The sequence below is a fragment of the Doryrhamphus excisus genome, chromosome 3 (genome assembly GCF_030265055.1).
Source record: "Doryrhamphus excisus isolate RoL2022-K1 chromosome 3, RoL_Dexc_1.0, whole genome shotgun sequence".
Classification (NCBI taxonomy): Eukaryota; Metazoa; Chordata; class Actinopteri; order Syngnathiformes; family Syngnathidae; genus Doryrhamphus; species Doryrhamphus excisus.
Window position 1 is genome coordinate 7,685,754 of NC_080468.1, and position 22,205 is coordinate 7,707,958.

Here is a 22,205-nt window from a genome sequence, read left to right on the forward strand (position 1 = left end):
AACTCTGAGTATGTTAACCCTGAAATGAGGGAAACTCTGAGTTTTCCGTTTCAAAAAGGGAGGTAAGTCAAACCAGAGACAGAGGAGTAACTCCAGCCTGTTTCACAGAGAGAGGTAACTTAACCTCGGTGTCAGTTACTATGGCAACAGACTCTGTGAACATAACCTGGTCGGGACCAGGTTTTCTTCAATGAACCTCGAGTTTCTTTCTGTCTCCGGTGTGATTCATTCATTGTTGCGCGTGTTTAAAGCCAGTTTGGTCGTTTTTCATAATCACCATCACCAACAGCAGTAAAATAAACAGAAAGACAAAAAAAAATTTATTTGGTCTTCTTTATTTCCTACAAATAAGAAAAAAAATGGTTTCTTACTTTTTAATTGTTACAATCATCAACACAATTCACCTATGACCATGCACCCACCTCTAACTTGTGTTTTAATAATTCAATTTCCAGATCCGTTTTAGTTATCTGGCGGTCCAGCAGCACCATTTCTTTTTCTGTTTTTTGTACTGTTTTTAATAAATGCACTTTGTAGATTTCTTTTAGTGGTAGCTGGGAACACATAAGGATGACATTATACAGTTGCACATGAATTCCACTGAATTAACCTCTGGAATTTACTGAATATCTCACTGTGTCAATCTGTGCTGTGGAGGTTGAGGGACCCTGCCCAGCTGCCCAGCCATGCTCTGTTAAAATGGATAAGAATCCGTTAATACTTCAGTGTAGGCTAAAAGTCACTATAATCCACAAAAGCATGTAAAGACATGTGAATGGAGAGGAAATCAGTAACATCAAGATTTTACCTCTGTAGGCCTCTCAGGCTCCCTCTCAGACACCACAGAGAAGGCAGCAGACATTGTGGTCCCATCATCTTCATCATCCTGTTTAGAGTGTTGTGTTTCACTATGCTGTACTTTAAATATGGCATCATCTCTGGACTATTGGCTACTTACAGTTAAAGTGGCACATGGATCCACTAGACCAAGTACGCCTTCAGAATCTGTTGAGACAAAAGAAAAACACATGAAAGGGAAATTAACATTGAACTATAGGCCCAAAAGAAGTTTGAGGCCTAGGCCTATTGCATCTTATCAAGGCTGGTGGCTCCTGTGTAATCATGTCCGAGGATGAGGTTCCTCCAGGGATCCCCTCTGCGACTGGCCTCCCGACAGTCTGACTCATGGCCAGCTCCTCTGCCTCGGTCAGACGTGGTGGGGGTGGTCCTCCGCCAGTTTTGCGGGCAGATGCCCGCTTTCTGTTGGCTGAGTAGAAGTTAGATGTTGCTTTTCATATGTCTGATTTAACTGTATACAGGCGAGGACATTTATGTGTGTGAAAACAATATTATGTTGGAGATAATGCACACTGAAACAGCTGCTGAATGATATTTAGTGGTAAACATGATTAAAAAGAGGCACCCTGACTGTTATGCTGAGGGCTTACCTGTTTGAACAATGTTTTTATATTTCATCTTCAGCTGCTTCCACGTTCTTTTTTCGCCGGTGGGATTACATCTAAGTGACATAAATTGTAGCTATAACACCATTCTACTTGTTTGCATCTGTAGCCTAATATTATTGTGATTACATAAATGTATATAATAAATTTAAACTTACGCATTGACTCGAGCAGTAATCTTCTCCCACGCCGACTCGCGTTCTTTCGCTGCTGCAGCCGTGTTGCTTTTCTTTTTAAAAACGCTTTCAATGTTGCTTTTCTTTTTAAAAACGCTTTCAAATTTGCCGTATGACCGCATTAATATATCCAGTTCCAGAGGACTGAAATACGACGATCTTTTCTTCTCACTCGTTGCCATGGTGAATCGAGGGAACGGGGCTCCATTGATCAGGGCTTTTTAAAGTCGTGGTGCACGCGCTTAACTCAGAGTGAACAAACTCTGTGTTGATTGAACCAATTGAAATCACCTGTTCTGAAACCCGTAAGTCAGAGTTTCCTGTCTCAGAGTAGATCAACTCAGAGTTCAGGGTTAGACTCCAGAGTTGGTTGAACCTGCTTCTTGAAACGGGGCCCAGCTATGTGCGATATGATGCACAGAGTAAGGTGGTTTGTTTAACACCAAGTAGTGATGTTTAGCTTAGTAGTGTATGTGTGTGTGTGTATCCAGAGATCTTCTCTACCGCCTCTGTTACCATGCCAACCAACCGGATCTGCCTTTTGTTGTGCTAGAAAGGCGCCACTCAGCCATGTAATTGAAATCCTGCTAAGAGAGGTGAATTTTAACATTTTTAAAATTTATATGCAGAAGTTAACCACTGTCATGTTAACATATGAGAAGGTAATAGGTTCCCTATTGTGCAAAGTGCACTTTTTGGTCTTTTGATGATCAACTGTAACAGTGTCCCAAGAGCTTCTTTATGAGCTCACGTGAAAAGTCTATCAACACCCTCACTTGTTGGCTCCACTTTTGAAAGAAAAAGCACTTTTGATATCACCTCTAAGAAAATTATTTCTACGCTTTCTCAACAACCAATATTCTAAATGAATGTATAGCTGATAACAACCATTGAACAAATAAAAAATACTTTGACTTTTAAAATTTGGTCTGGATATGGATAATTTCTGGCCTATCTTTAGCTAGCTAGCGACTAGTGCTAACAGCTAATGTTAGTATCTTCACACCATGTTTCTTCTTGTGAAGTGCACAAACAGATGGTAAACAAATGTAAAAAAAAATGTATGAGATAACAGGTGAAATTTTGGTCAGGATATAGATAATTTCTGGCCTATCTTTAGCTAGCTAGCGGCTAGTGCTAACAGCTAATGTTAGTATCTTCACACCATGTTTCTTCTTGTGAAGCGCACAGATGGTAAACAAATGTAAAAAATGTATGAGATAACAGGTGAAATTACATTATCATATTTAATCTCTTGTCTACAGACTTTTAATAAATGCTACCAAAACATTACACAAAGTTTACAGTTGACACCAGGGTTCACAATTATGGTATATGTTTTGTTTTTTTACAGTGATACGTAGACCCACATCAGTCATTGATGTGTCAGTCATCCCTGGAGTCAACCGACACCATTGCAAAGTATTCAGCTATAAAAGCGATATAAAGGTGATGATTCGGTTCATCCTGAAAGGTCCACTCCAGCCTTGCTGTCAGTGAGTTCAGTATGATTGTTTATCATAGGAAGATACTTCTTGGGGTCCCCCAGAAAAGGAGACGAAGGAGGCTGGTTGTAGTGACCCATCAGGAAGATCCCTATGGTACCAATGAAAAAGACCAGAGCCATGACAATGAAGCAGATTCTGTCGATTACCCTGGCGACCAGGAACCACTCTTCATTCTCCTGCAGGATGACAATTACGACAGCAGGTATGAAGCCACAATAATGAATCAACAGTGCCCTAGATGCAAGTCTCAGTACTTTTGCCTACATTGTAATGTTATTATATACAACTTACATTTTGAAAGTTGTTGTGCTGCCTTCTCGTTTCAGCAATGTGTTTGCACGACGCCACACATTGCTTTAGTTCTGGGGCAGCTTTCGCCAAACTCAAGCTGAGCCTTTGAGATGTTCCCCCCTCCAGGCCCTCGTCTACATACAGGATGAAACAAACCTTATATCAATGCTATTATAGAAACAGGTCCAGAAAAGCACCCACTGCTTGTTGAGAAGAGTAATACAGTCATCCCTCACCACTTCATACTTCACACAATTTCACTCTGTCACGGTTTTTCAAAAATATATTCATTCAATCAGGCTGTTTTGTGGTTGAATATGTCCTAGAATTACCGGTACTCAAGAATTTGCATATTTAAGAATTATTATTGCATATTATTCCCTAAATTAAGCATTTTCAAGCAAAAAAAGACAAAATTTATTAATACAAGCCATTAAAGGGGACCTATTAGAGTCACACAAATCTTTCTAGATCTTCTAGAATCTGCACCTATTCCACCTGGATTTCCTTGGATTTCCAAAACTGTCTGTTTTAATTTACCCACTGCCTGCTTCCAGGCACGCCCACGCCACTGTGATTAGTCCCACTCAATTTTCTCACAATAGACACAATCATAATAACGACCCTCGTGAGGATAAGCGGTAGAAAATGAATGAATGAATGAATAACAATAATCATAATAATTACACAGGCTACTGTTGTGGTTGTTACCCATGCCAAGCTGAAACTCAACAGCTTCCTGTCCGTCCCTCCCTCAAGTCCCTGAGGGGAACACGCATATATATTTTATTTGTACATATATGAACGCCCATGAGCCGTATTTATGCCTTAAATAGGTAGTTTACTCTCATTATGTAAACTATATTGGGTAATGCAAGTGCAAAGGTGATTATTAGTGTGTTATTTCATGTCTACAGGGCTCCAATAATGTTTAAAAAATGTATTTAGAAAGTCATAAACAGGTTTTCTATGCCCTAAATATGAAAATATTCAGTTTATAAAGAAGGAATCTGACTTTGCATAAATTCACTTGTCAGGGTTAGGTCTGGAACCAATTCGCCACAATAAACAAGTGATTTATGTACTTGATTTCATGTCATAGTCTGTGATGTTTTTTACATTAATGTTTTTGTTACATCAAGCATTAAGATTTTACACTGTTGTGTGCTGTTAGACACAAAAGTGAAATCCATACTTACACATCTTAATAAAACCATCAAATGGAAAACAAACTTCACATCGACACAACTGAAAAAGAGTTAAAGCCTTTTTGTTTTAGTCTCCAAAAGTCTCTTCATGAGATGTGTTCTCTAGAGGGGGCTGATTACGCACTAAATATAGCAACAGTTGGCATCACTAATCCCTCCTGCTACATCTTCTTATTCTCTGACAGAACAGGTGCACACAAGGTGTGTTAACAAGCGATCTTACACCGACAGTCACGTTGTAATGTATTCACAGTAGCGCGACAAATAAATGAATGTGTTTCCCATACCTACACTGCATGCGACAAACGGTCAAAGACATGTCTCATGAGTTGCTTGATTTGTTTTGCTTGATGGCAGCCATGTTTTTCAACCAATCTTGCTCAAGTTTTAGACATATTCTTGACAGTCCTCTAAAGGTGTGCATAGTTTCATAGTGTTTCAACTAAACACCATAAAGTTACTGTGGGTAGTTTGAAGTCAGTCTAAATTAAGTCAAATTTTGGGGTTTAATATCAGCACATGTGACAAGTTAAGGGTGCACGCTTTTGACAAATTGCAACCAGTCAAGATTAAAACAGCTAGCTTACACACAGAAATACAGGTTGTCATCAACATACTTACTCAACTTCTCAAACACCGACTTCATCAGTCCATCTCTCTCTTTGAGTCGGGCAAACATGAGTTCAGTCCGAGCTGTTTTTAAAGTATATTCCTCTGCCTTTTTGATGAGCGTCATCGAGCTGCGCCGTCGACAGGGGGCCAAAAGCACGTTACTCCTGTCAATGACGTTAACGTCGTTTTTGCTAATCTCGGCAGTGTCGCTGGTTTCGGAGGAGGCGTCATTGGGCGCCCAGGGCTGCATTCGCATCCTCAGCAGTCGAGGAAGAACGTTCAGAAGGAGCTGAAGGCAACACCAAACAGATCCTCACTTGTTAACACACTTTGGTTTTGAGGCACGAATAGGATGGAACATAGAACAAAACCAAGACACGGTATGGGGAGGCCATCTACCTCAACCAGTTTGACTAGAGAGAAATATTGAATGTAGAAAAAACAGAAGACCTTAGTGGCAGTATTTAGAAAGAAAGCACCCACTGCTTGTTGAGAAGAGTAATATAGTCACAAAAAAGTGCATATTTAAGCATTATTATTGCATATTTATTGCATTTTATTCCCTAAATTAAGCATTTTCAAGCAAATTTTCAGCTAACTTTTGGCCCTTTTTATTGACTCCTTTAGAGTCACACAGAAAGCTTTCTAGATCTTCCAGAATCTGCACATATTCCACCTGGATTTCCTTGGATTTCCTAAACTGTTTTAATTTACCCACTGCCCGCTTCCAGGCACGCCCACGCCACTGTGATTAGTCCCACTCAATTTTCTCACAATAGACACAATAATAATCATAATAACGACCCTTGTGAGGATAAGCGGTAGAAAATGAATGAATGAATGAATAACAATAATCATAATAATTACACAGGCTACTGTTGTGGTTGTTACCCAAGCCAAGCTGAAACTTAACAGCTTCCTGTCCGTCCCTCCCTCAAGTCCCCGAGGGGAACACGCATATATATTTTTAATATTGAATCTATAAAAAACAGAAGACCTTAGTGGCAGTATCCAATGCAATGCAATGGTGATGTAACTAGCAATGGGACTACTACTAATATTACTGTATAGAATATAAGATGAAAAATGTCTCAATAAGAAAGGTTTTTTACAGTGGATCCTTGCACATTCAAATTCAACAATTTGCAGATGTTTGGTTAAAAAAAATCTAACTTAAACTAAGCATTTAATAATTGATAAATATAAGATAATAAAATATCACTGATTTTTTAGATATTTATGCCTTCACAGATAATGCTTCTGCGGTCTTGGAACGCACCATAGTGCTGAGTGATGACTGGCAACAGCATGATTCTAATCCCATATGCTCAGCGATCGTTTTTTATTATCGTTGATTAGTGGTAAGTACAATTCATTTGATACTCTATATGTATTTGTGCATATTTAGGGCTTAAACCAGGATTGCATGTTTAGCTTGTTAGCTTTTTTTAGCTTATTAAAGGGAGTTCTGGAGCTGAACCTTATATAATAATTCCAACAGGCACTTTTATTGGAAATGTTTATCTGAAATCAGAGTAGAATGTCAAGGTCAACTACAATGTCAAGGTAAAAAAAATGACATTTTTATAGGAATATCAATTACTCCTGGATTTTCACCAGTCAATGGTGAGTGTGGAAGTCAAGTGGGGATCTACTGTACATGTGCCAACTATTTCTCCCCCAAGCCAGAGCTTTTCTTCCTGTCACTCACACACCAGTGACTTGTTTTTTTTTACTTGTCAACACCACATGGTGAAATCTGGTAAGTGGTACGTAACAGCCTCACCTTCCTCACTCTGTCCGACATCATGTGAGTGTTTGGTGTTCTTAGGGAAACGTTGAGAACGATCACACAGTTCATCACCACCATGGTGGTCACCGACATCACAAACATCAGATACCTGCGGTAGAATACGCACATTTATAATATTTAAATACAGTATCTCAGCTGATGTTAGTCAGAACTTACTTTCCAATGAGAGGAACTGCCTTTGACGTCTCTGGAACCTTCTTGGCAATGAGGAAAAGAAACACTGTCTGGCCCAGAAGGGTGGCAATAGACATAGTGCACTTTTGACCACCAGCTGCAAAACACACAATGCACATTTTAATAGAAGTTTTGAATAGAATAAATACAAAATGAATACCTTTAGCAGGTAGGTAGTACACAAGCAGGCCAAGAGAGGAGAAGAGCACACAAGGAGCAATGATATTGATGATGTAGAATAGAGGCTTTCTCTGGATGATGAGGAAAAAGACCACTTCCTGGAACTCCAAGTCGTCTTTGGTATACTGGCTGTTGGTCACCTTCTTAGCTGGCCTGTGTTTGATGACCCATTCTCCATTTTCTAGCAAAAACACACAAAAATACAGCGGATCCATCCATTTTCTATGGCGCTTATCCACACTAGGGTCGTGGGTATGCTGGAGCCTATCCCAGCTGTCTTCAGGCGAGAGGTGGGGTACACCCTGGACTGGTCGCCAGCCAATCACAGGGCACATATAGACAAACAACCATTCACACTCACATTCATACCTATGGACAATTTGGAGTCGCCAATTAACCTAGCATGTTTTTGGAATGTGGGAGGAAACCACACTCCACACAGAGATGCCCAAGCAGAGATTCGAACCCAGGTCTTCCCGATCTCATGACTATGTGGCCTGGCCTACATGCTAACCACCCGTCCACCGTGCAGCATCGATGCAGCATTCACATTTTATTAAAAAAAGACCAACCATGTGTCAAAAATGCACATTTTGGCACTCACAGAGGTCGATGCTCAGGTTGTGTGTGCTCAGACTCTTGAAAAATTGGCCGGAACATCGCTCAACAGTAAAGCCAAGACATTTTACATACATTTGCAATTTTCATTTTTTTTGTTCATGTTATACTCCCGCTCTGTTCTTCTTATTAGAAGCTGAAAGGACTGCACATACGGTTGCTTTAAGTGTTATGTGTAGTCATTGTTGTACCTGTAAAAGCTTCAGGATCAATATCGACCCACTCCAGCGTGTGGTTGTCCTCTTCTTTGAGAACCAGTTCAATCTCATTGGCACTGTAGGTCTGGGAGCTGCACACAAAGACAAGAGATATGGTCTGTCAGCACAATGAAAAAACAAACATTCATTTCCTTTCACGAGACAGCAATGTGAAAAAGGCTTTGAATGGTACTTTTGTCCCCGCTTTGGACAGCAAAGTTCTATTGCAGCACAAAGAAAAGCTAACGTGGGAACATGCGGCATGTAGCCAGGATGCTAGAAAGCCTCGAAAGGTTGTAAATAAAGATTTGTCAGGAGGGTCCAAGCCCCCTTATATTCGAGTGACGGCATACTAGATGGCACATAGCACAGGAGAAGAAGGCACTCTAAGTTGCCAATGAAAAAAATAAAAAACTAAATAATTTGTAATATTATGACGGGGTGGTCATTGTTTTCAGAAAGTAGCGGCTTACACGGAAATGATAAATTGTCAGATTTTGAATGCCATTTTTATGTAGATGAAAGGCTGAAACGATAAAATATTTTCCCAGTTTGACCCGAAAACGTTCCAGTGTGGACAGCCCCATAGAAGGAATAAGAGTTTCGGCGGCTGGAAGCCTTTGAGCCTTTTGTGCTATAAGATGTTATGTTCACTCACCGGAAAACCATGGTGCAGTTCTGCCAATCAAAGGGGAAATAGTTGACCGTAATGGCACAAGCGCTGCGGTAGATGGCAGGGGGCAGCCATTCCACACAGCCATCAGGAGACACCAGTGCGTTGCAGTACAGAGCAACTTCAAACTGTCCGTCCACACTGCACATAGGTTTGTGAAAATACCATAGAAACCATAGAAATACTTTCTAAGCATTATTTCATTAAAGGCATCTAACTTGTTCTCCAGGATGACATCAGGCAGCCAGATGCTTTTTGAGGGGACACGTAGCTCAGAAGTGATGTTTTTGTACAAAGCCGACCTGGGCGGTTGGTCCCACCTGAGTCTGTAGTCGCACCATTTCTGCATGTAGAAAAATTTAGGAGTTAATATTATGACATCAACTTTTGGAGAATAGAAAATGGATTACCAGTTGAATCCAAACACTGGTCGTCAGAGCTTCCTCTTTTTCATTCTGAGAGGAGACATTCATTCAGTCATTATCATTCTTGTGACTTCTTTCAATATGAATTGAAAGCTCCAAGCTCACCAGGGAAATGAGGTTGGTCAACGTCATCTTGATGTTCACCTGAGTGACATCCCCACTGTTCTCCATGGGACGCACATTTTTGTTGTAACCCTTCATCAGGTCCTTGAAAAGTTCTCCTTCGAGGTTGACTGCAGATGCTATGCACAACACAGTGAGAGGAAAATCGGCAACACTGATGCAAGAATTAGTGGTGTGAATGGCTCAGCTCCCTAAAGAGTAGGGTTGAGCATTGAGGGATTCCGATTCTCCCGGAATTGTTCATTGTTTTAAACTTCCGGTGTCTGAGTTCAACAAATAAGAAAACGCGGCAGGAAGTATTTGTGTTCATTCATTTCAACCATGGACAGTGTGCAACGGTGCTCGCTAATTTGGCTGAAATTGTGCAAAAAAATAGTACTGGGAGAGACTGTGAGGACTTTTCACTCCTTTTTTTCATCTTCCAACCAATCACATAAGCAAAACAATAAATGACGCGCATTCTATGCCAACATTGAAGCAGTAAACAAATTATACTTTATACTAGTGCTTCTCAATTATTTTCTATCATACACCCCTCCAATGGTTACAATATATGAAGCATACTTTTTTTCTATTTCTTTTCCATATGTGTTAACACATTATAAATATAGTAACTCACAAATGCCGCTATGATAGAATGAAACACAGAGACACAGATTATCCACAGCAACCACGCTCTTACCTATTGAAATCATAAACATCCTGATGACGAGTGACACAGACAGTAGAGAATCCATCAGTGCGTGTACTGTATGTATGTATGTATGTGTGTGTGTGTGTGTGTGTGTAAGTTTCCACTGTGCTGCCTTACACAAAACTATGATCACAGACACACATGGACACTACTTAATGGAGCTGCTGGCATTGTGCCTATGTATGTGTGTGTGTGTGTGTGTGTTTCCCAGCACAAGTAAGAGTGTATTTCTAGTGCTGCATAGCCAGCTGTCACACGACACAAACGCAATGTATTGTCACACCGTTGACTCCAACGGCGTATTGTCAGTCAGGGATTTACATTATCGGAATAAAATGAGTGACTGACAAATTTAGCACAGAAACCAGTCAGGAGTGTCTTGCAAACAACAAAAGTGATAAAAAAAAGTGAAGAGTGCAACGCAATACAGGTGATAAGTCCGACTCCTTTACAGGTGCATGGAGGCTTCGTGGAGATTGGGTTATGTTGTGTGTGTATTTTAGGCCTGTTAGGTTGTGTGTCGCAAAAATACTTGTATGATACACTTTCTACACATCCTTCCAAACTGAGGCGGGAACATAGCTGAAGTGTGTTGTGTGTGTTTATGCAGCTGCTACACTCAATTGTCCTACACAACCTTATTTCAAGTCTTAAGCTAGATGAGTGCAAAGCTTAAAGGCCATATTAGGCTTTGGGCAACCCACCAAATTGCAAAAAAGACACAGCATTGCAATTTGCCAGCCCATGATAGACAATAAGGAAATGTTTACATCATTTGGGGTTTTGTTACAATGAAATTGGACGAACTGCTTGCAGCAGCTGCTCTGTTGATGGTAAGGCTTACTCTTAAACGGTTGGCGGAGTCAGTTCAACGTGGGGTCACAGCACGAGCCTATCAGTGCTCATCTGCACTTGTGGTCAATGCAGAGCCGCTGACTCCCCCCGCCCCCTCTCTGCTGCAAAATACCACCGGATTAGCAGCAAGTCTGGCAGCTAATTTGAACATCTCCCATCAAACATTTTTTTTCCAGAGTGATGCATGTCATGAGTGCCTGTGTTAATAACAGTTTTATTCTTATATAGATTTTCCTTTTACAAAAATACAAATGCTTTTCTCTATACAAATAAATAGGATATGAATAATATAGACAGTTTGTGATCTTCACAAGAGGCTCAACCTTTGCAAAGGACAGGATGAATAACTTATTTGTACACAATTATAAGTTAGACAAGGCTGTAGCCACTTAATGTTGCGAGCGCTTGGTTGATGGCTGGATGGATACATTCATAGTTTTAGCGTACAGTCATAACCAAAGGAAGACTGAATCCCAGGTGGGAATACTGTTCACAATAGGGACCCACAGAAGAGGACGATGCTCTTCACATGAAGTTTTGTGTCCATTAGAGTTCATATTCCCTCAGTGTTTCTTCTTGCAGTCCCCATTGTAGTTAAGTCTTGAGGGCCTCCAGCGCCAGGGAGATGATCCTTGGCACACTGCGGTAAAAAGATTCATTTCCCAGGCCTATGAGACTATAGAAAGTTAAAGGTCGTCCAGCCACAGTGGCTCTGATTCGTGCTTGATAAAGTCCTCGATTGTTCTTGGAGCTCAGATCAACTAAAACCTGAATAACAGAGAAATCGCAATACAACAAAAATGAGGTTATCATCCATCATTACTGTATTACTGTAAGTGTTGCAAAGGATTATTACCTCTTGGAAGTTCATGCGGAGGTTGGTGTTTGGGATACTTAACACCCAGCGGTAAGAGTCTCTCACTTGGCTGACTTGCTGCGAAGTTTCTCGAACACCAGGACAAACTGCAAGAACAATCAAACATATTTTAGGGCATTAATTACCAACAGAATGCCATATGATTCAAAAGTAGGACTTCCATACATACCTTTCCCAGCGGACCCAGGTGTCTGTCTTTTATAAAGAAGGCTTCTTTTTTTCCTGTGGAGACTTAAAGGATTGCTGGCATATAAAGTTGGCTGAGAAGTCGTCTTTGTGAGATCTCCTATAGTAGGTGGTACAACTGTCGTTGGCTGCCTTTGAGCAGGGAATACTGAAGCCTGTAATTTTCCAAGATCAGTCTCATGAGAAGTAACTCCAGTCATAAAAGTTCCACTTTGTGTCTCATCACTGGTCAGAGCTCCACCTCGCATCCTTAATTTTTCAATTTCAGTCATTAGGGCTGAGAAAATTGTCAGAGGTTCCTGGGATTTCTGGGAGGAGGAAGGACTCTTGACTTGTGCCCTTGTGGGAGAAGTAGGATGAAGAGGAGGGTTGGAAGAACCCTCCTGGAGGAAGGATAGATCCAAGTGCAGGATGGGGGGAGCAGCTTTGGATTCCATTTTGGTGCGCAACGCTGAGATAATATCTTGATATTCTTTCTCAAGCTGAAAAACCGAATTGTCCCCTGCCTGGAAGTAAGATTCATAAATAAGGATTAATTTTTTTTTACTGTAATTGTGTATTCCAACACAAAATACAAATGTTTAACATCTTGGAACGTAGTACATGAAGAAGATTCATTCATTTATTTTCTACCGCTTATCCTCACTAGGGTTGCGGGTATGCTGGAGCCTATCCCAGCTGTCTTTGGGCGAGAGGCGGGGTACACCCTGGACTGGTCGCCAGCCAATCACAGGGCACATATAGACAAACAACCATTCACATTCATACCTATGGACAATTTGGAGTCACCAATTAACCTAGCATGTTTTTGGAATGTGGGAGGAAACCGGAGTACCCGGAGAAAACCCACACATGCACGGGGAGAACATGCAAACTCCACACAGAGATGGTTGGGATTGAACTCGGGTCTACTAGCTGTGAGGTCTGCACGCTTACCAGTCGACCGCCGTATAGCAAACTAATGCTACCAAAGACGTATTTATACGTTTTTTTCAACCCGACCGCTTGCTCCCAAAGACGGATTTATATGTCTTTTTAGTTTTTTTGCATGGGAGGCACAAAGAGGTGATGATGCAACTCTACCATAAAAGAGAGCATGTTTGATGCAAGTCAAAAAGTTTGCCCACCCGTCATAGACAGATGAACAAACACACATTGTAGTAAGAATTTTCAGACCATTCATTCATTCATTTTCTACCGCTTTGGGCGAGAGGCAGGGTACACCCCGGACTGGTCGCCAGCTAATCACAGGGCACATATAGACAAACAACCATTCACACTCACATTCATACCTATGGACAATTTGGAGTCGCCAATTAACCTAGCATGTTTTTGGAATGTGGGAGGAAACCGGAGTACCCGGAAAAAAACCCACACATCCACGGGGACAAAATGCAAACTCCATACAGAGATGGCTGAGGCCTGCGTGCTAACCACTCGACCACCATGCAGCCCCATGCAGAAGATCTCAAATGAAAATTATGTAGTGAGACAATGTTTTTACTGTCTTCCAAAGACTTGGAGGCCAACATCTTGCTGCCGTGCAATGCCATGTGGGCTACTGACGTCAGAGGGTTCTGTCTTTTTGCTAGTTTGCATGAAAAAATCTTGGGAATGCCACACTGTGTTACCAGAGCAGAGCACATGTTGTGAAGTGTGCCATCTGAACTCAAACAAGGAAGAAATATCTTTGAAAGACTGTAAAAAATAATCTCACAAAAGGTACGATTAATTGGTACTATTGTCACTTTTTTCATGAAAAAGTATCTTGGTACCTGTGAGAAAAGCTTTTCCTCCTGTTTGGGTGATGTGTCTGTGTCGTTGAGTTGATTCTCCATGTCCTCAGCCATGTTTACCAGGTAGTTCTCCCAGTCCTCCACTAACGGGCCCAACTCTCTAAACAAAGCTGGAGGAAGTGGAGGGGGACCATGCTCCTCTGGTGTCACAGCGCCACCTAGCTGCTCTGCAATGAATACAACACCTGTTGCAGCTACTCTTATTTTAAACCACACCAGTACTCCCCAAATGCAAATAATGGTGATGGATCCCCAACTTTTAAGGATAAAAATGGAGATCATTCAGTTAGATAACAGTCCTGTATGTACCTTTAATCTGCATCAAATGATTCCCATCCACATCTCTCCTGTCTCTGGTGTGAGTGAAAGCAGTGTTGTGGATGTGCTCCACCAGCTGAGGAAGAGTCTGGGTGAAGAAGGTTAGGTCCACTTTGTCCCTTATGTAGTCCTCGGCCCTCTGGAGCAAGTCTAGGAGGGTCTGCAGGAACGAATGGAGCTCTGGGTGGAAGATGATGAAAAACATAATCTTTAGGCTAAAGAGTGGGTTGTGTAGTGTGCAATATGCTGATGCAGCGTTTATATACAATCTCATTAGATATTTACAATGTCTGCTAAGTCTATACAGCATTACAATGTTATACATACGACATTTCTTGAAGCGGGTGAGACATTTGTCCTCGGCTATTCGACTGCAAGCGCTGGTGGACTGGCTCGGGAGGCAGGTGACAGTATAGAAGCGGCACAGGGTGCTGAACTCTGACCTTTGCTCCTCTTCTGTCATTTCTGTAGTTTTTAGAAGCTCCGGGCATGTTGGCTCTCGGCTGCCAAATGACTCTGAGAAGAATATCAATACAGATGGTATTAATGATCGTAAAAGTCATGTGTCGGCTTGCATTTTTAGTTAAATATTGCTCACTCTGTATCTCAGCCTGAATCCAGTCTGAAAAAGCAGACACACGTGTATAAACTCCAGGCTTCCCCATCTCACCGCATCCATCTCCCCAGGATGTAATACCATGCAGCTGGAAGCGACCTGAAAGTCTGTCCTGGTAGATCAGCGGTCCTCCAGAGTCACCCTAAGAAAACACGTTAAAATAAGCTATGTATACACTCAAGAAAACATTCAAATCAAATCAAACTTTATTTGTATAGCACTTTTCCTGCAAAGACATGCAACACAAAGTGCTTTACAGAATTAAAACAATTACCACAATTAAAAGGAAAAACAAAGAAACGAAAGAAAGCCCCTCCCTCCCACTTTCTATACTAGACACACACACACACCCACACACACATAACAATCACACACAATCACACAATCACACACATTAGGGAGACATGGCATGGCACTGAGGATGAAGGAAACGCCACCTTTGGGGCCGTCCACACTGGGAGGAGCCGCAGGCCGTGTACGGGGGACCAGCACATTAAAGGGAGGAACCCCGCATCCTTGGGTCGAAGGGACCCAAGGTTGCTACCCCCTCAGCAGACTCGACACAGCCCCCAGTATGGAGAACCCCCCCGAGGAAATACTGGAGTTAAAGGCTAAAGACTAAAAGCATAAAATAGGACTAAAAAAGATAAAAACATAAGAAAAATTTAAAAATATTAGTTAAAAGCCTGATTAAAAAGGTGTGTATTTAATCTTTTTTTTTTTAATATCAACAGTCTCCGCAGTCCTGAGGCTCTCCGGCAGGCTGTTCCACAGGTGGGGGCCATAGTGGCTAAATGCTGCCTCACCGTGGGTTTTTGTTCTGGGTTTTGGTATAGTTAAAAGGCCAGTGCCAGAGGACCGCAGGATCCGCGGGGGTTGATATGGTAAAAGCAGATCAGATAAATAAGAAGGTGCAAGGCCGTTAAGACATTTAAAAACCAGTAAGAGAATCTTCAAATCGCCCGTGCATTGTAGCGCTGCAAGGTGGACTCAGTTGTGGTTCATACCTGACAGGAGTCAATCCCTCCTGAAAGATAGCCAGCACACAGCATAGTGTTGGTAACGAGCTCCTTGCCCAGTGCATTCTTACAAGTGGTCTGAGGCAGTAAAGGCACCTTGGCTTCCATCACCACGTCAGCGGATGGGCCGTCTGCATCAGAAATAACTCATTAAAGTCATTACCATAGAAAAAGGCTGATAGTCTATAATTGAGAATGTATAGTCACCTTCATAGAGAGACCCCCAGCCTGCTACCAGACAAGGGCTGCCAGTTGGGGGCTCCATCCCAGATGGCAAACACACTGGGGTGACACGGTCAGACAGTACTACTGGAGATGTTAGCTCCACCAGGGCAATATCATTGTTGAATGTCTTTGGGTTGAACTGTAAGGCATGCAGGACATTTGGACTGATTTGATGGCTAATTTAAGGTCATGTTGTTTTTCAATTTGAGTTCTGTATGCAAAGCTACCTTAGGATGAGGGATAATGCGGTTGACTTTGAGGATCTGCTCATCAGGGTCAGTCTTAGTGATGTCAAACTCCCCAACCACAGCTGTCCAGTAGCTTTCACCCCGACTCCTGCAGAGTGAGCAAAGAATTAGGTGACTAATATAAGAACTATACCAAAAATGTCACCTTTACAACGAAACCGACACTTACCCAGCAAAACAGTGTGCTGCAGTCACCACCCAGGAGCTCTCAACTAGTACTCCGCCACACATCAGGCCACCATCTAGCTGCAGATTCACCAACCAGGGCCAGCTACCTGGTGGAGCAGGCGATCCACCCACGATCCTGGAGCGAGGCCGGGTCACATTGTGCACCGAGGATGACCTCTGACCACACACGGCTAAAAGCGTGGACACAAATCAATGATCAGGTGTAACTGATTCAGCTTTGTTATGCCAATGATGATCATTCAGACATTTGTGCTTCTTAGGATAATCTGCATGATTTCTCTGCTGGAAACATGTATTCCCTCACCCTGCACATGCGTCTGAGTGGCGGGTTCCAGGTTCTGCATTGTGTTAAGCAAGCTGCACTGGAGGACACGGGCGCTGCAACTCTCACCCATGATTCTGATGCAGCTGTCTTTGTCCAAATTGCCGGTTTGACAGCGGTGTTGGTAGAATGCGCAGGCCTGGCTCAAAGCCCAACTCCGCTCTGCTTCGTCTTGAAGCTTCTGGGCCTTGTTGATGATTTCACAACCGGGCTCTGATACGGCATTGGCAGGGGAAGCTGGAGGACAAGAAAACTAAGATTGCACAATGCACCATTCTCTGGAAAGACTTTGATAAGGACAAAGTAAATGGAACTTACAGCAGGAACCAGAGGGCTGTCCACAGTCTTGAAACAGGCAGGGGGTGCAACCTCTGCAGCTTGCCTCTGCCCGGCTCTTCTCAGATGATGCTCGGTCGAGAGCGGAAAGGGCGCTGGTCATGGCGGCTTCTAAAACCACAGTGCCACGATCGGACAGAGCTACGGAGGACAGCAAGTAATGTCAGAAGGTTGTTAAGTTGTTTGCTCCCAGCTTAGCAGGATTTTGTGCTGAGATTGAAAGGAAAAAAGGTTTCTGGTACATTCTGTGAGTGCATAGCCCTTTTTTTTAATACTTATTGCTCTTTGATCCATTTTGGCAGCGTGTTGGGCAAGCTACTGTAGCTCATGCTGAATGCACTGTGGATGCTTTCTACAGACACGCTTCAATCAGGCTGCCGACCCTGCTGCTCCCCCTCTGTGCCGCACAACATCACAGGACAGGACACTAACAACAGACATGCTGATTGAAGTACTTAATTAGAGGGCCAACGCTAAGCGGGCGGACAAAGGCTGGCAGGGCATGGATGCACAGACCCAGGGGGCATGGACAGGCAGACCCGGGGAGATTTCAACTCTGCATTTGTAGTCCTAAACTCCTACCTTTTACTCTGTGCTTTGAGATTGCAGAATTTGCCCATCAGTTGACTTGCAACTTATCTTAAATAGGATTCAATATCGGTCGAGTGGTTAGCGCGTAGACCTCACAGCTAGGAGACCAGGGTTCAATTCCACCCTCGGCCATCTCTGTGTGGAGTTTGCATGTTCTCCCCGTGCATTCGTGGGTTTTCTCCGGGTACTCCGGTTTCCTCCCACATTCCAAAAACACTCCAAATTGTCCATAGGTATGAATGTGAGTGTGAATGGTTGTTTGTCTATATGTGCCCTGTACCCCGCCTCTCGCCCAAAGACAGCTGGGATAGGCTCCAGCACCCCCCGCGACCCTCGTGAGGAGAAGCGGTAGAAAATGAATGAATGAATCGGTTCATTTCAGGGTGTAATCCTGAGAGGGAGTTTTTCATTGTCTGTTGCCAAAGTCCTTAATGAGCAGTGTGGTTCTAGATCTGCTCCATGTGTAAAGTGACTTGACTTTTTTTTGTCAAAGAACAATTTCTTTATAGTTATTAGCGATACACATCAGTAAAACGACCGCCGATCATCTCGTCTATGGTATAGATTTAACATGTCATTTACTGTATTTAACCGTACATAAACATTCTTCATTCTTCACATTCGTCTGTATTCTATCTGTATTCTCTTGCAGTGATCAAAGATGAGTGTTTACCTTTAAGTGCACTCTGGGGCATCCTGTAGACTTCTCTGCCTGCTGGAGCTGCCAGTAAGCAGTCCAGACCAGTGAACAGCAACGATACAAGTACCAGCATAGTGTCAGAGCATGGGATGTCCAGTGACGACAGCCGGGAGACACTTGGGAATGCTGGAGAGAATGCCGAGATGATGCACCGTGGCCCGATGATGTTCAGGTTCGTATCTCCCTCCTCCTGACTGTCTATGGTGAAGGGCATCTGTCTGTAAATTTAGATAGAGGAACAGTAAGTAGCTCCTGAGTGCTCCCCGGTATATATAGAGTCTCCGGGGTGACACCAGTATGGGGGAGGAGAGGAACGAGAGGGAGGGAGAGATGCTCCCATGCAGGGCCAATACACAAACAGATGAATTCATTAAGACTGTGACAGCAAATCGGGAGCAACTTGCCAAGGCTGGACATCACAAAGCGGTTTGCTTCTATGAGAGGAGACACATGCGGAAGGGAGGGCAGCGGGGGCAAAAGCAGGCTGATTGGCTGGGCAACAGGCGAGAGGGTGTTGTTTGAATGAATTAATGGGAGAAGAAGAGGGAGAAAGTTAGACAGATAAGGATATGGTCTGATGTGAACGTGGAGGGGAGGAATGTACCACAAAGTGACAGGACGGACGCGGGCGGCGTGAGCACAGCCATCGGAAGGGGGCGGGAGGTTTGGGGTGAGACGGCAAGAGAGGGAAGTGTCTGCTGTTCTCCGGGCCTCTCAAAGAGGGCATTGTCCCCCGGCGTCCCTCTGAGGATGCCCGCATCAAAGGCGCCCCTGGGGCATCACTTGGCCGCCGCTTCCATTGATCACTTACACTCTTTTATCCCCCCCATTAAAATATTGTCAGTTCACATCACTTTTGTCTTTATCTGCTGAACTCTGCTTTTGTTACATAAAAAATATGGTACATGAGTACTCAGGAAGAGTGATAGATATGTTTGTTGTCCTTGCGTGCAATATTCAGCAACTATTCGGAACTACACCAATACAAAGTACTAACATTATTGAGTTTGTACTTGCAGCTCTTTTATTGGATATTATTCAGTTGTGCAAGTGCACCCAAAATCGGAACACTTAATTACTTTGGTGGGGATGTATATACAAAGTGGATGTGCATGGGTGGACTATCAGCAGCAAACCGAAGACAAAGCAGATTTGAATCAAGCTTTATTTATAGTAGTATAAAAAGATGCTAACACTTAATCAAATTTAGGCCAACAGAACTAACAATGAAACTTGGAGGTGCAAAGATACGGAACAAAAGAATAAGGATGATGGCTTCCCACTTCAAAAAGTTTGTTGTATTTTTGTTTGTGTTGCACGCTGCCCCAGCCCCTCTATGCACCCATGCAGCACAATGCCCCCCACCCCGAGATCTGAGAGCGGGGTGCGGCGGGGAACGCCATGAGACAATCAGGCGGCGCTCTTTTCATTTCTTCCTGTCTATTTCACTTTGATGTCCTTTGATTCTTTAGCTTCCTGTTTGTGCATCCTGCTAAACATCAAGCATGGCACGGTCATGCCATGGTTTTCTAACTTGCCCCCCTTTCTAACGGAGATGTTCCTACACAGACCACCTATTGTCGTATCTACGTAAGCCTACACATCATTATTCATATGTATAGATTAGTTAAAGGACAGAACCTGCCAGTACAGTGAGTGGCAGCCCAGTTTCCGTTATTCATTTGTTCCAAAAGGCTTGATGACAATTTGTAACGTATGAAAACTGATGCAAAAATAGAGAATAATTCTAGTTTTTCATGTTAGAAAACAATGTGAAATAATCATACTTGACAAACAGATGGCTCTTTTTGTTGATGTGGACTTTGCTTACAACCTGGCAAGATCAAATTTAAGTATTCTTCACCTTTATTAAAGTGATGGCGCTCACAACTTTAATTGGCCCCATGGCAGGTTATTCAGCAGTCAGAAGGGTGCTTTGTTTGGACTCATGAGTTTACGGAGCCAAACAATATAGAGCAAATCGAGCTATAGTCTATGCAAACCAAGACAGCACTAAAAAAAAGACTTTTGGGTGTACTCAAATTTTTTTTGTAAAACAACATAATTACGGGTGTCACGGCGGGTGAGTGGTTAGCACGAATTCAATTCCACCCTTGGCCATCTCTGTGTGGAGTTTGCATGTTATCCGAGTTTGTGGGTTTTCTCCGGGTACTCCGGTTTCCTCCCACATTCCAAAAACATGCTAGGTTAATTGGCGACTCCAAATTGTCCATAGGTATGAATGTGAGTGTGAATGGTTGTTTGTCTATATGTGCCCTGTGATTGGCTGGCGACCAGTCCAGGGTGTACCCCGCCTCTCGCCCGAAGACAGCTGGGATAGGCTCCAGCACCCCCGCGACCCTCGTGAGGATAAGTGGTAGAAAAGGAATGAATGAATGAATGACATAATTTCTATATTGTAAAATCTGGATTCAGTCTTCACTAACTTCTGTTATTTAAGCGTCTGCATTAATACACAATTTAATGGTATACAGTAAAGAATTGTAGTAATTAATTTTTCCCATATTGTACCCCATTGTAAATTTGACTACAAAAAAATCAAAGGTCAAGTTTTGAATCAACACATACTGCTTCCCAGCATGCTTTGCTGGACTGCTCTGTAAATAGTCATTCTTATTACGTGTTTAATCTTGTGTAATTTCATTTTGGTTATTTTGTGTAGTATTGGTAGTTGTCCTGGGTTTATTTACTTATCTGTTATTGCTTCTCTGTTATCTTTCTCTCACACTATAATTATAACATTTGCCCAAAGGTTATTCCTTATTTAACTGTCAGTAAGATGCAGTGTAGACAAATACATGCACAGATGATTCTTATTCTTATAGCTAAATTATCATATTGTCTTATGTTTATTGGTATAGGATAGATTAAGTTTCCAGGTACGGACGGGTACATACTGCATAGTATGTGTGTAACCATCATCTTGAAGTGCACAGAAAAGCACCAGTCACCAGTGCATGCATGCATAAAGACAGAAGAAACAACACAACACAATGAGGACTTTGACAACAATCGTGATGAATAACACCCCAATATTGTGTTCGGTTATGAAACCATTTTTTTCCCCCATTGTCTCAGGCGGAAAACAATTGAAATCTAGGTCAGTGGGTTATGCAAGGGAGAATAAGAGGTTCCCAACATGTGAGTGCAGACAGACACTTGAAGCCCCTGACAATAGTCAAGCAGCTCGTCTGCACAAGCCTCTATTGGGTCATTGTCAGCCATGTTGGTAATTAGATCTATTATGACCTCAGCGATTACAGAAACGGTATTTAAATGCATAATAACCAGAAAGTGCAACAATGAAATGTTCACTCCAATAAAATGCTGTTGTTGTGATGATCTGCTAAATGTTTTATGTGGAAACACAGGTCAAACACGTGGGAGGGGCAACTGTCTTGGGTAGAACCCCAAACATTTGTGATTCAGCATTTATGGCCACTTAAATCGGGGGATTTTTGGTAATAGATTTTTTTTCAGAAAACATCTCATTCATAATAAGTCAGTAATCATCTATAAAGGTAAATAAATATAAAATGTGCTGCACACAAGTACCACATGATAGGGGACCTATCATGCTCATTTTTCGACCCTTTGTACTGAGTTGTGGACTCCTGTAGAGCAACTACACACGATAACCAGTACAGAAAGCGTTCTAGTTCTTCCACCTGCACCTAGATCTGCACCTATTCGGCTGTATTTTTTGGATTTTGTGATTCACGCAAAAACAGTCTGTTTTAATGTATTCCAC

At 42.5% G+C, this 22,205-nt stretch overlaps 2 protein-coding genes and 1 long non-coding RNA gene across 4 annotated transcripts; 1 reads left to right on the forward strand and 2 right to left on the reverse strand.

Moving 5' to 3' along the window:
• The first annotated feature begins 684 nt into the window (after positions 1–684).
• Positions 685–5,528, forward strand: LOC131125361 (uncharacterized). The gene is made up of 4 exons (XR_009129016.1): positions 685–2,235; positions 2,994–3,088; positions 3,164–3,349; positions 5,463–5,528. It is a non-coding gene; the product is annotated as an uncharacterized LOC131125361 (long non-coding RNA).
• chrng (cholinergic receptor, nicotinic, gamma) lies at positions 2,985–10,198 on the reverse strand. Its single transcript, XM_058066827.1, has 13 exons — positions 10,144–10,198; positions 10,077–10,088; positions 9,444–9,571; positions 9,324–9,368; positions 9,132–9,256; positions 8,899–9,054; positions 8,235–8,332; positions 7,406–7,606; positions 7,228–7,342; positions 7,045–7,159; positions 5,268–5,547; positions 3,439–3,572; positions 2,985–3,323 (listed from the first exon to the last, which is right to left on the reverse strand). Exons 1-13 carry the CDS (start codon positions 10,196–10,198, stop codon positions 3,102–3,104), a joined length of 1,686 nt encoding a protein of 561 aa, XP_057922810.1. The 3' UTR covers positions 2,985–3,101.
• Positions 10,199–11,268: 1,070 nt separating this feature from the next.
• prss56 (serine protease 56) lies at positions 11,269–18,656 on the reverse strand. Of its 2 annotated transcripts, none has more exons than XM_058066824.1 (14): positions 18,407–18,656; positions 17,125–17,283; positions 16,876–17,043; positions 16,465–16,654; positions 16,275–16,383; positions 16,030–16,186; positions 15,811–15,953; positions 14,786–14,945; positions 14,515–14,703; positions 14,179–14,367; positions 13,849–14,036; positions 12,057–12,579; positions 11,867–11,973; positions 11,269–11,778 (listed from the first exon to the last, which is right to left on the reverse strand). In XM_058066824.1, exons 1-14 carry the CDS (start codon positions 18,645–18,647, stop codon positions 11,605–11,607), a joined length of 2,697 nt encoding a protein of 898 aa, XP_057922807.1. In that variant the 5' UTR covers positions 18,648–18,656; the 3' UTR covers positions 11,269–11,604. The 2 variants fall into 2 exon arrangements, with proteins under 2 accessions (XP_057922807.1, XP_057922806.1); XM_058066823.1 differs by having other exon boundaries at positions 16,789–17,043.
• Between the last annotated feature and the right edge of the window lie 3,549 nt (positions 18,657–22,205).